The sequence below is a fragment of the Nylanderia fulva genome, unplaced genomic scaffold, assembly GCF_048542155.1.
Source record: "Nylanderia fulva isolate GAGA-0341 unplaced genomic scaffold, ASM4854215v1 Scaffold3, whole genome shotgun sequence".
NCBI lineage: Eukaryota > Metazoa > Arthropoda > Insecta > Hymenoptera > Formicidae > Nylanderia > Nylanderia fulva.
The window spans coordinates 1,117,999-1,131,793 of record NW_028190368.1 but is presented as its reverse complement, the minus strand read 5'-3'; the positions used below and the strand labels follow the sequence as shown (position 1 = coordinate 1,131,793).

The 13,795-nt window shown below is 35.8% G+C and overlaps 1 protein-coding gene across 8 annotated transcripts in view; it reads right to left on the bottom strand.

The window, feature by feature from the left end:
- PMCA (plasma membrane calcium-transporting ATPase 3) overlaps window positions 1–13,795 on the bottom strand; it is a 96,944-nt gene that overhangs the window by 680 nt on the left and 82,469 nt on the right. For 3 of the 8 annotated variants that reach the window (XM_085484518.1, XM_085484517.1, XM_085484520.1), the window contains one exon: window positions 38–12,186. The exons of 4 other annotated variants lie outside the window; for them this stretch is intronic. In XM_085484518.1, the coding sequence (XP_085340644.1) occupies window positions 11,965–12,186 (222 nt within the window). In that variant the 3' untranslated portion in view covers window positions 38–11,964. Of the gene's footprint in view, window positions 1–37; window positions 12,187–13,795 lie in introns of those variants that run through there. One more of the 8 variants, XR_014925095.1, reaches the window with a different exon arrangement.

The window sequence follows — 13,795 nt, the reverse complement described above, 5'->3', positions numbered from 1 at the left end:
CTAAAAGGTATATATAAATATTTTTTTTAATTCTCAATTGAACTCGTGACGTTAAGCAGTATATTTTTTACTATTTAAGTGATGACAAACTTCGCAGAGTCCTTCCTCCTATATAAAATTTTATGAAATAGCAGCAATATCTTTTTTTTTTAAATAAATTATCATCACAATACTTTCTCATTTTTATTGCAAATTTTCATAGAATCACAGTTTTTGGCAACCGGAAGGAAAGAAGGAAGTTCTCGCGCAAGTGTGCATACATGTGTGTGTGAATGTGTGATGAGATAGAGAGCAACGAATGAATGAAATAATGATACCACAGAGTCATTGTATATAGGTTTCAACTATGTACTATTATTTTTAATTCAATCATTGTCCCGTCGTCTAAGTTCGGGTAAGTACATAAAAATCCCTTAAAACCTCGAGAACTTTTGGACTCCGAAGTTTTGCAGCAGCGCTCATTTGCCGACTTTGTATGGTGTCCTTCTCTCTCTTTGTTTTTTTTTTTGGTTTAATTATTTTCTTTTATATATGAAAACGCATGGCGCGCAATCGCGATAATTCTTTTTCCTCGCGGATCGTCGACGTCCATCATTTATCCTTCATATTATCCGCTCGACTTGGATTTTACATCTCGACAGACAGATATAATTGAGTGCACGATTATATCAAAGTCGATACATGACGCGCGTGCGATGAGTAAATGGTTTTGCTCGGCAGAAATATACAGAAAAAGTAACGCTTTGTCATCCACAAGAGTTAACATTGAGAAAAATAACTTCTTACGCGATTATTTCAATAGCATTTCCTTTTTTTACGGTAGGATATCCTTACAGTTGTATAAATATCCTCCATGAAGTCAGTTTATTATATATATATATATAATATATATAATATAGGGGGTGAGCGGGAGGGGGCGGAAAAATTCGCACGAAGCTCGAGCTGTGATAACGAAATCTGTTTGGTTTTTTCTTTCTTTTTTTTTTTTTTACGATCTTTAAAGAGAGTGGCTATTACAATGATTATGTTGAAAGTAGTGCTGAAAGTAGTGAAAGATATCTTTTTTTTTTAGTTTCTTATAAATATTCTGTTCTCTTATACACAGTAGTATTTGTTTTTTCCTTTTCCTTCAACGCGGACCTGTTATAGTTTGTACAGAGGTCCTAAATTAAGTAAGTAATTCTTACAAGATAATAGTTAGAATCGTTCTCTAGAGTCGTGTGTGTAATTACAAGTTCGTCAATGTTATGTATATATATATGTATATATATATAATATTATAATTGCCCGAAACAATCGGACGTCCGGTTTTGTCCAGCGGTGACATCGTCGAGCGACGTATAAGAGCTTTTTTCTCTCTTTTTTTCTCACACACACACACACACACACACGCATACACACATTTTCTCTCTATCTCTCGTTCGCAGCTTAAAAACAATTCAACGTGGCGAGGATCGACAGATCGCATCTTCGCGTGTATAAAACAGCACTGGAGATGAGTGCATCCGCCATTGCAGTATGCATTTTACGACGCATTTAAGTCATATATACTGATATTTAATTAAATAGAACATTATTCCATTTTTTTAATATTTCTCAATCTATAATCTATGCAGTAAATAAATAAATAAATTATATATATATAATCCCTAACAGCGCAACATGTCCGAAGCATGTTCGGAGGACATCCAGAGGATATTTTACATCCTGTGTGCTATTTTTTAGGAATTAATATATTTTTCTAATTCTAAATGCATCGTAATTTCGATGAAAATTTATTTTATTGACTTTTTTATGGAAAAATTAAAATGAATAGTAAGATTAAATATAATAAATTGATGAAATAAATGTTTTTCACAGAAAATGCAAAATATAATGTTTTTCTTTAAAAAATAATTGTGTGCTTTGAAGATTACGGTAGAAATGACTTAATTGTGTCGTTTACGAATGCATTCAAACTCGCGGCTTGCAAGCACAAAACTTATGCGTATTAGATCGCTAGATCTCGTCGAAGATCCACGACGGAGGAGAAGCGCTTTTACGTACACACGTGTACGTAAAATATATGTATTTATATGTATATCGGCGGAAGTTCGCTCTCGGCATTCTCTCGCGTCGTCTCTTTGTTATATATTTAAATATTTTTTTTTTTTTATTTTATTACATACTCTACCGTCGAAGCCTGCTCGATAAATAACAAATAAGGATCGAATGCTAGTTTGTGGAACACTATATCTCTCTCTTTTTTGTTTTTTTTCTCACTAATTATACAAACTAAATCTTATTAAGCTACGCGCTAAGTGTGAATAACTCGCAGATGACTATCATCGAATTGTCAACACACTTTGTGTCATTAACACGTTGATTCCAAAGATTGGAATCAAAAATGATCGGAACGATCGATCCGAATTTCGCGATCCAGAAAAGGGGGATTCCCCTAAAAAAAAAAAAAAAACAGCTGATCCTTCATGTAGGTCAGAGATCGCGATAACGTGATATATGGTAATCAACGTGTTAATATCAAAGTTTATCGCTATATAAATTGAAGCTAGACGAATCTCTGAATGTCGAGCGAATTAGCTCGCATCGGTCACTTTTATCAATCGCTATCCTAAATCAACGATTATCATGAAATTATCAACGTAACGTGTGATATAATTTTATATATATCCCTTCCGAGAGAGAAGGAAATATTTAAGCATTTCTCGACCATCGGATTATCGATTTCCTTAAATACGTTAAAGCTACGTTATTCATGTATATATATAACGTCACGTGCATGTACATAAGCATATACATATAAGATGCCTTGGAAGTTGCGCATTCTTTGACATATATTAAAGATGCAGTCAAATCTTTCTCGAGTTCTCTCCTCCGGAACTTTTGGTATCACTCTTTGTTTTTCTTTTGATTTGCAATATTATTAAATAATTTTGGCGCAATTGCGAGGCTTCTAAATAAATAAATATATCTGTTAAAATTTATCGGACGTTGATTAATCAACAAGATTTATGTATATTTATTAAGGTATATATACACGCATTTTCTCTTCAGAAGCCTTCAATTAGCCAAAATCCTTTAATCTTTTCGACGACAAATTTAATCGTGTTTTAATTAATGAAATATCCAACCTTATGTTTCAACAAAAATAAGAGATACACAATTTTCAAGATATCCTACACATACACAGGAGTAACCCATTTTAATTAATGCTGCAAAATATCTCTTAAATTAAGCAAAGTACAGCATGCTTTATGTACTTTGTTTATTTCGACAAGAGTATTTTTTACGGAAAAAGGGTTGATTATACAAGAAATATTTCACTGCATTAATTATAACGGGATATAATATATGTATATATATATATATATATATATATATATATATATATTTATAATCATATTTATAATCGTATTTATATTTATATTTATAATCGTATTTATATTTGCATTTTGTATTTATATATTTATATTTATATATATTTATATATGTTCATTTTTTTATAGTTATGTTTATGTTCATATTTATATTTGCATTTATATTCCATATTTATAATTTATAATTTTATATATATTTATAATTTTGCTATGTATATGTAATTAACTAATTAAATATTGTGTACAACAATGTCTGGATAATCATCGGTCGGGAATGAAGATACATTTCTCGTGTATCTCTTTCGTGGATCGTGAAAATTGAATAATTAAAAGAAACAACGTAAAGCGTTTTCATGCGTTTATCGTGAGAATGATATACATAAAAGTTAATCAAAAAAAATAAATAACAATGAACAAGTGATTCGAGAAGTCGAAAAAAATGTAAAAGAGCGGACTAAAAAAATGGAAAAAAAAACATCGATTTACACTCTTTTTTTGCTCGTCACTTGCGAATAATCGTGCACTTTATTTATTTTAACACTGCGAATTAATTAGATTTTCGCAGATTCGAAAGAGAAAAAATTAATAAAAATCGAAATTAATTATTCTTCCATTTTTCATATAAATTATTAGTTATTTAATATCATCATTAAGTACCGCTCTTATTCTCGGTATTAATTAATTGCGCACGTCGTGAGAAACAAATTCCTTTTTTTTTTCTTTTTTTTCTCTTTATTATTAACTCTTGTCTTGCACTCGGCGAAACGTAATTGCAATAACTTCCCTAGAATTCACCACACTTTAACCGCAATAAATAATGTGTTACTCGCTTATATACTTAATAATAATAATAATAATAAGTACTTTTACAATCGGCGTCGCACACGAGACGATCCCCTCCCCCTCCCCCTACCCCATCTGTCAAAATACACAAACTCCCGGAGGAGCTGTAAATTCAATCGCACAGCGGATGTATACGTACATGTATCTCTACGTGTGTGTGTGTGTGTGTGTATGGATGAGTTTGACACACATCGCGTAGCGTAAATAATTCGCCATCGTTCGCTTCTTTTTTTTTTTAAAGACCTTTATAATAATTATTCTCTCTCTTCGCATGTAATTTTCTTTTCTCTCTCTCTCTCTCTCTCGCTTAATTCGCGCGATCGAAACTGAAATAATAATGTCGAGTTTCTTCTTTTATCTCGATCGAAGTCACTCTAGAAATAACTTTGTAAGTGCATCTATACAAGTACGTATATAGAACAAGATTTGTATATATATATGTACACGTACATATGTTGCAATTTCACTCGAGTACATCTGGGGGGAGAAAAAAACGAAGAAATTGATCGGTTCGAGACTCTGTCTTGTAAAAAAAAAAATGCTCTATAGCGCCATTTCTCTTCAGCTTCTATTCGGCCTTCCTGAAGGTCTTCCGAATCGAAATGCAGAAACGAGATTTGTATGCGTAAGTATGCGCGTGGTTTGCTTTCGTTACATGCTTAACGCGAATATGTATATCCCGATCGATATTCGGTATATTTATTACACGGTCAAAGATACCCGGCCCGCCGAGTAATGTTAAACACAATAATCGTATGATATATGCACACGTGAAGAAGAAACATACAACTATATTCAATGTCTCGGAGAACAAAACGAGATTTTTAACATTTGTCGAGACATATCGTTATCATGAAACAAAAAATATGGTATAATATTATTTCTTTATTTATTTCTTCAATTTTCTTTTTTTTTTTCTTCTTTATATACATATAATATATGTACACGAAGAAGAATCGCACACAACTATCTTCAATGTCTGAAAAAGATTGTTAACGTTTATTATCGAGACATATCGTCATTGTAAAACAAGAAAATATTGATGTAATATTATTTCTTTATTTATTACTTTAATTTTTTTTATCTTTTTTTATTTCTTCTTTCTTCATGTACATATATAAGATATATATACGAAGAAGAAATGTGGCTATCTTCAATGTCCGAAAAAGGTTGTTAACGTTTATTATCGAGACATATCGTCATTGTAAAGCAAGAAAATATTGATGTAATATTATTTCTTTACTTATCATTACTTCAATTTTCTATATTTTTTTATTTCTTCTTTTCTTTTTCATGTATGTACACGAAGAAGAAACACACCTTCAATGTCTAAGAAAATGAGATTACAAGTGTTAACACATTTATCGAAACAAAAAAATATCGATGTAACTTATTTCAAATTTCTTCTCCCACGAGATTAATTCGCTGTATTAATTAATCCGCGCGCGTATTTACAAATATTAACGACTTATAATGATCATATGTATAATTACTGATCGCAACATTCGATCGAGAATCAATCTTCATACCTTTTCTCATACATGAGAAACAATATAATTATGCGCGAAGATGTAACACGAGCGAGAAAGAGAAAGATATATTTCGGGATCCAAATGTGCGACGTGTGTCTTCCCTAATCTGTCAGCGGAAATCGAGTTTTGCGGAATCGTTGAGACATAAGTGGGCGTGTTTCGCGTCAATTAGACATAATATATTATGTATATATAAAAGAAAAACCAACAACGTTTGTTCGCGAAGCGCGTGCACTTCCAAGTAGCGAACTGACGTCATTTTGACGTCGAATGACATCATTGAATGTCAAAATGACGTACGCTTGCTACCTGGGTTATTAACGAGATTCTGAGAGAATTATAAACGGGTGAGTTTTTTTCTTGCGCGAAACACATGATGGTATTAACCCGTTTTGGCTCCTCCGACGCGTGCTCGAGATAATTATATATACTTTCTCTAGGAGGGAGGAGAAGGTGAAGGGAGAGAGGGGCCAGAGGGAGAAGCGTACTATATTTGTTTAATATATACTTAACGCTATTTACAAAGACCTCGTCAGAGTTTTGTTCGAGCGAACGAGAAAAGGAACATTTTTTTTAACGAACAATTGCTCGAGAAACGCAGCTCGGAAGAGATACACAGGACCATTATTACTATTATTATTATTATTATTATTAATATTATTATTATTAATATTATTATTACTATTATTATTATTAATATTATTATTATTATTATGCAACAATCGCAGCGTACAACGCAACCGGCGCCAGCCGGTAGACTCGCAACAATCTCGCTGCATCGGAAGTGTGTGGAATTGAATGAGGAAACACCCGTATATACGAACAACCGCCAACCGGGTTAATACCTTACGTGTCGAGTTCGCGGATCATCCCTCTTCTCGTCCCCCGAAAAAAAAAAAAACGCTTTTGACAGCTATTTGACAGTTCGAGTCCGCCGGCTCGAATCTACGACCGAACCGGCGAACGACGATCGCATATATATATATATATATATATATATATATATATATTTATATTTATATTTATATATATATTTATATATATATTTATATTTATATGCATGTATGTTTGCACCACCGAAGCCCAGTTGTACCTCGATCGAATCGAGCTGTCTAGGGAAGAGATTTACGGTTTTTTGACCGATGCTTGCAAGATAATGGATGGAAATATAGAAAGAGAGAGTCATCCCCTCGCGACGATCGCTTTCTCTTCTTCAGTAACTTTATTAATAATTTTTTTCCTCTTTCTTTTTCTAGAACACAATTGGACCGTGAAAGCGCGATGATCCGAGATGCAACCGGACTTGAAAAATTTTTAAGAGCGTAATCTCAACAATATCGCCTGTAATATCCGAGGAGGACGATTACATAATCGATATATATCGTCGACGGGTCGTCGATGATTTCTTTGTCTTTTTTTCATTTCCCTTCTCGTCTCTATTTCGAAGCCTATCAAAGTGAGAAGAAGGTGAAGAAGTGAAAACACGCTGATTTTATAGAACTTCCCAGCAGCTCTGGCGGATTTACAAGGCTCTTGGAAAAATGGTGAGAGAATTATTTTCGCTTACAAATAAATCCTTGTATCTATGTATACATACATATACATGTATATATATGTATATCGACACACACGGACAGGAATATAAACTTTGCGGCGCGAAACAATCACGTTGACATTTTAGTTCTGTCAGCTGTGCGACTCGATTTTAATTTTAACAACGGATTCCTCTCTCTCGAATATGAAGTATATATTTTTTCTCAACTAAAGATTGTCAAAAAATGTCTTCCCTTTTTTCATAAATTAATAATTTGCAAAATAAATGCCCTCGCTTCTTAATTAATTGCGAGAAATAAAATAAGATAAAATAAATTTGTTCTTTGAATTTTAACAACTCAGGGAAGAATCTATTGAAATATAGAGTATATTGAAGAAATCGCTGTTAAACTTAAAAGTCGAGGAAACATCCTACACACACCCTCGCAACCGGGATCGTCCCGTGAAACGACCCTCGAGCTATATAAGTCGTTCGTTTTCGTTAGTTGAATCACGCGTTATAAGACGTAATTGTCGGAGGTACAGCCACGCGATACTTTTTTTTTGTTTTTAATACACTGCGCGAGAGAAATGCGTTTTTTCAAGTACATAGATACAATATAAGAATCGCGTTAATGGCGCATAAAAATATTCTCGATGCTCCTCTCAGTTAATAAGGGACGGGATGACTCGCGCGATATATTTTGCCAATGATGAACGAAAAAGGGAACAAAAACAAAGAATGGCAAGATGATGCGAATGACGATGATAACGGAAATATATTTTGTGTATGTGCGTGTGTATATATATAAGTGTGCGAATGTATTTGCGGGTGTGAAAATTTGCTCTCGAGTCACAATCGGTCATCATTTGTCCTCTTTTTTTTTTTTTTTTGCGAAATCACAAAATTGTTATCGTCAATATCTAATTCCTGACAGCAAAAGGTAAATGGAAAAAAAATTAAATTAGAAACGATACAGATCAATCATGTTCACATATTAAATATGTGTTGTAAAATCGTTTCCAACTTGATTTTTCGAGAGGTTTGAATGAACTTCTTCGGCAAAAGAAGAATCTGCAAAATTGCGAAAATTACCCCAAAAAGTTAGGTTTATATTTAACTTTGCTTTCTCGAAACCTTCGTGAAATTAATCTGAATTTCGGATTTTCGCATTCTGCGTCAATATTGTGCATATTTAAGCGCAGAATAAGAGAGAGAGAACGATTATTCGCGGTCCTAGGAAAATCAGAAAAATTGAAAAATGGCGACGATCAAGTTAGCTCAGGTGAAGAGGGACGAGATGACGTCGTAACGTCGTGACAATAATGGAAGATGACAATGCGTGTTCGTAGGTGTAATCATACGTGCCCGTCGTGTGTGTGTGTGTGTGTGTGTGTTCGTGTGCGTGCGTGTAACACAAAGGTATACATAATAACAGCGCGTCTTTATTATTTGGCAGTGTAAGGCATATAGAGTGCTTAAGACTAGAATAAGGTGCAGTAAATAGGCCTCTTAAAGCCTGTTTCAAACGAAGTCCTATCATTGTATGTTATTTATATTATAATACGGACCTAAAAGAGAGAGAATTCTCTTTGCATTTTTTTTTTTTTACTTATATTCTCTTTTTTTTTCCATCGTCTAATCCTCGTATAATGTAACCGATGTCGGTGTAATAACTTGACTTAGGTACTTCGAAGACTCGAAAAAGTTTTCCCACTTTTTGCTTAACACACTTTTCTCTGCATGTATATTCTTTCTTCACTCGATGTGTTTTTCTTCTCTTCCTCTCTCTCCCTCTCTCTCTCTCTCTCTCTCTCTCTCTTTTTCGCAAAAAAGGGCGGTTGAGAAACAAACGTAAATTAAAACTACGAAATACGAGCTACTGACTTCATGGAGATGCGACTTCGTACATATACATTACACACTATTCTCTATTATTTGGCAGCGGTCTTGCACTTAAGAACGTAAAACTTATACGACGAAGTATAATAAACCTATATTGCCAACGTTTACGTCGGGATCCGATGGCGTTTCTCGATCATAATCGCGTAATCGAGCAGATCTCGCGAAATCTCTACATCTTCCTTCTCTTTGCCTTCATCCTGTTTCTTTCTTCCTTTCCTTTTTTTTGTTCTCTTGCTCTCTCGAACAGCCGTGAGAAGAAACACATTCCCTTTCACAAGAGACACGGATATCTCCCTCCCTCTCAAGTGTGTGTCTTATGATGTGATATTTATAATTCTATTTATTTATTTATATATATATTTCTCTTTTTTTTTAATATATATATATATATATATATATATTTTAATATATATTTATATAATATTTTTTAATATATATATATATATATATATATATTTACGCGCTTCGTAACGTTACGTGAAATCGACAGGTCCTGAGAATAACATCGTAGTCACAGGATGAACGAAAATCTTGTTACGTTTTCTCTCTTTCTTTTTAATTTTACCGGCCCAGGGGACGCGGATAAAACTACCCCCGTTTTTTTTTTGGTTTTTTTTTCTTTAGGTCGCTTTAGGTCCCTCGACGATGAAGCGATTGTAAACGAGTCGGTTAAAATGTGATCTTCTCTCCCCGATCGTAATTAAGTGTTCTCGCGTGCGTCCGTCCCATTTTTTTTCGCTCATTGCGTGTGCAAGCGTTGAAATCACCGTCCGGTCTCCCTCCTCGATTTTTCCATTCTTCCTCGCTTCATAATATATAAATGTATATATATGCACAGGGTGTCTGACATAAAGTGTCACGCCGAAAATATGCCAGTAGATCTCGTTATTTGGAGACGATTCTTTTTTTTTAAGCAAAAATGTCGAGGGAGGCCATCATTTTTTGCCATCACGTATCTCTATAACTAAACCTTAAATTAAAATTTGGTTACAGTAAATTCTACGTGAAATTAATTGCGGAATGTGGGCTTGTTAATATTTTATTTCCACAACACTTAGTTTGCGAAGAATCATTTGTAGCTCGAAAATTATTGACGCCTCAGTATTTTTGCAGCGGAAAAATCGTTTCCAAATAAGAAGATCCACTTGTATATTTTCGGCGTGACACCTTATGTCAGACACCCTGTATATGCATATATCACATATATGTATATACATATATATTAAAGCACAGGGCGTGTGTGATTACGCCTTTACTGTCAGGATTTCCGTATCGATTTAAGCGTAATAATGGCAATGTCGTGTGGCGATCGATTCCGTATTGATCTGCATCCCCTTCGGCAAAGAAGAAGAATCTCGGTGCGACTTTATACACGTAATATCTTACCCGCATCTTCCCCAGAGTTCATCCTCTCTTTCGCTTCCTTCTTCATTTATATGTATATATATATATATATATATATATATATATATATATATATAGATATAGATGTATCTCGCAACATGGTGTAACCACGCTACAGAAAAACAATGAACATTTTACAGACACCTGCTCTTCGCGCTTTTGTTCTTCTTCTTCTCCTCCTCGAACTCTCTTCTCTCAGTAAGGCACCCCCAGTGCAGAGTATATTCACGGAAGTATTAGAGTAATACAAACTAGTGACTAGATCATCCTTAAGTCAAGCGCGCAAGAGAGAGATTGGGAGAGCGACAAAGGGAAAGAGAAAGAAACCAAGAAAAGAAAGAATAGTCTATAACAATCTGTTAATTCGAAGGAGAAGATCAAGAAAGGCAGAGGTAGAGATGGAGAGAGAGAGAGAGAGAGAGAGAGAGAGAGAGAATGTCAACACGGCGAAGAAGAAAGAAGATAACTAGAGAGAACCGGAGGGAAGAAACGGCGAAGGGATGAAAGAAGCGATAGAAGAAAGAAGACAAGAGGGGAGTCGACACAATTTGATAAGCTTCCCTTTTCTTCTCTCTCTCTCTCTCTCTCCCTCTCTCTCTCTCTCTCTCCCTCTCTTTGCCTTTTCTTCCGTCATCCCCAGCCGTAGTCGCGCTTCTTCCACACGCAGCGGTGCGTCGTGAAGAGGAACGAAAGAATTGTCAACAAACACGCACACGCACACACACGATACATAATAAGAGAGAAACACGAAGAAGAGACGCAAGGGTGGTACGAGTGAGGGAACGTAAAGGGAGGCGTACGTAAAACGTAAACTGAACTACGTATAGGAGGCAGTGGTGCGTTACTTTGGGATAATATATATATATATATATATATATATATATATATATATATATTTTTTTTTTTTTTAATAATTGATGTCTTTCTCGCACACGCTGCAGCGGTCGTTTATCCCGTCGTTTCTCGCGTCGCGAGAATAAAAAGGGGAGAGAACCATAGGGGGACAGAAGAGGATCTCCTTCGGAGACGCGACACCCTTCTGTTGCGCGACTAACAAACGGATATCCTCCGCTCCTTTCCCTCTTCCCCGTACCCCCTTTCTCTCGTACACAGTTTTTCTCTCCCCCGAAAAATCCACTTTCTATGAACCGCCTGCTCTTCTCGCCGTGAACGAACGACGACCACGGGGAGACGACAAGCGCAAGAAGATGACGTTATCGTCGTCGTCATCGTAGTCGTCGTCGTCGTCGTCGTCTTTATAGTTGGCCTGCTCGTAGTGACAATAGTAGTAGTAGTAGTAGTAGCAGTAGTAGTAATAGAAGTAATAGTAGTAGTAGGCGTCGCTACCGACGACGCGGCGGCGTCGTCTCTAAACGGCAGTCTCGGTGTGACTGTGACTCGAGAGCCTCTCGACGTCGATTTCCGGTATGGTGAGCTCGTCCGGTATGTTGTCGGCGTACTCGATGCTGCTAGTCTGCGAGAGTCGCTTGCTCAAGGACGACTGCTTCCTCAGTACCTCCGCCAGGGTGGTGCTGCTGTGCTCGCCGTAGCGCGTGTCTAGGCCCTGCCGAAATGCGTTCACTACGCGAATCTGCAAATTGGAAAGCCGGGTAACCGGTCAGATGAATCTGATCTGGGGCTGGTGGTCGATCGGCGACGACGACGGCGAACCGGCCGACGACGTCGCCGATGCGCGGGAGCGAGAGAGAGATAGAGAGAGAGTGAGAAATAGAGAGAGAGAGAGAGAGATAGAGAGAGAGAGATAGAGATAGATATAGATGACAGGCACACGCAACAGCAAGTTGCAGGCTGCCGGCACACGCACTTGAAATATAGGAAAATAAATTTTCAGGCTCAGAGAGATATTCATAACGCCGCGTATATATGCATATATATATATATATATATTTTACATATATATATATATATATACGCATATGAAAAGATTCTCCGCACTCGGATGCGGAAAAACTGTTCGTTCCCCAAAAACCCGTAACTCTGTTATCCTTCAGCGAGCGCGTTCCTCTTTTCATCCCTTTCTCTTTTTCGGAGTCGAGCTTTAAGGTGATCATCCTGAACATCCTTGAATGTCAGTCCTGTTTTATCGACAAAAATGTGAGGCTAGATTCAACTATAAATCTATTGACTATGAGAGTTGTTTTTTACCTGAAATTAAAACACTTCGCAATTTGTTAATATTAATACTTTTATTTGTACAGGAAAAAGATTTATCAATCTGTATAGTCTCATATATCTAGGTTGCAGAATTCTTGAATTCATAATTCAGCAACCTAGATATGTGAGACTATACAGATTGATAAAAAAGATATGTTTTTTCCTATACAAATTAAGGTATTAATATTAACAAATGAGGAAGCGGTCTAATTTCAGGTAAAAAACAATCCGTATAGCCAATAAATAGATTTATAGTTTATCTAATCTTACATTTTATCGATAAAACAGGACTGAAACTCAAGGACGTTTAGGATTCTCTTAAGTCTCCTGCGATGATTGGAATCAAAATTATATACGATGAACAAATTAGCAAATTTAAAAAAAATTTTTAAATTATTTTCAAACAGAAGAGGAAAGATCGACTCCAAAGAGGAAGCTCTCGTTGAAAGATAATGAGTGCCAGTCTTGGGACATCCTATACAGATATTAATATATATAGCAATGGCAGGGGAATGAAATCGGAGGTTGAATCGTATATTGAAAGAAAAAAAATCTCCAACTGAATTTCTGAACTTGTTATAACCCACTTTAACTTTTCCAATTTGTCGAATGCTGATTCAGATTGAATTCGATCCAATCAGAGATCGGATCTTTTGTACTATTATCCGATTCACCTCGCGACTCTCATTCCGGCTTTGCGTTCCCGCCATTTTTCAGATACGTAAACAAGACAGAAAGCAGCGATGCCATAAGATATTACATAACTAGCTGGGGCTTGGCTCGCCCTGCGGAACAAGGCAATATATTAGAACACAGAGTTCGGAGCAGCTGCGTCGGTATAGGGATAGGACAGAGTGATTCGTGAGAGTTGCATGTGAGAATCTTTGCGATACTTCGGCATACTTACTTCCAGAAAGAGAGATAGAACAGATAAAAATATAGGGAATCGAAAGACGTCAGACTTGAGAACGCTTAACACATTGAGGATCGGGCAATTTTAATAAATGCACGGATAGTCTATAATA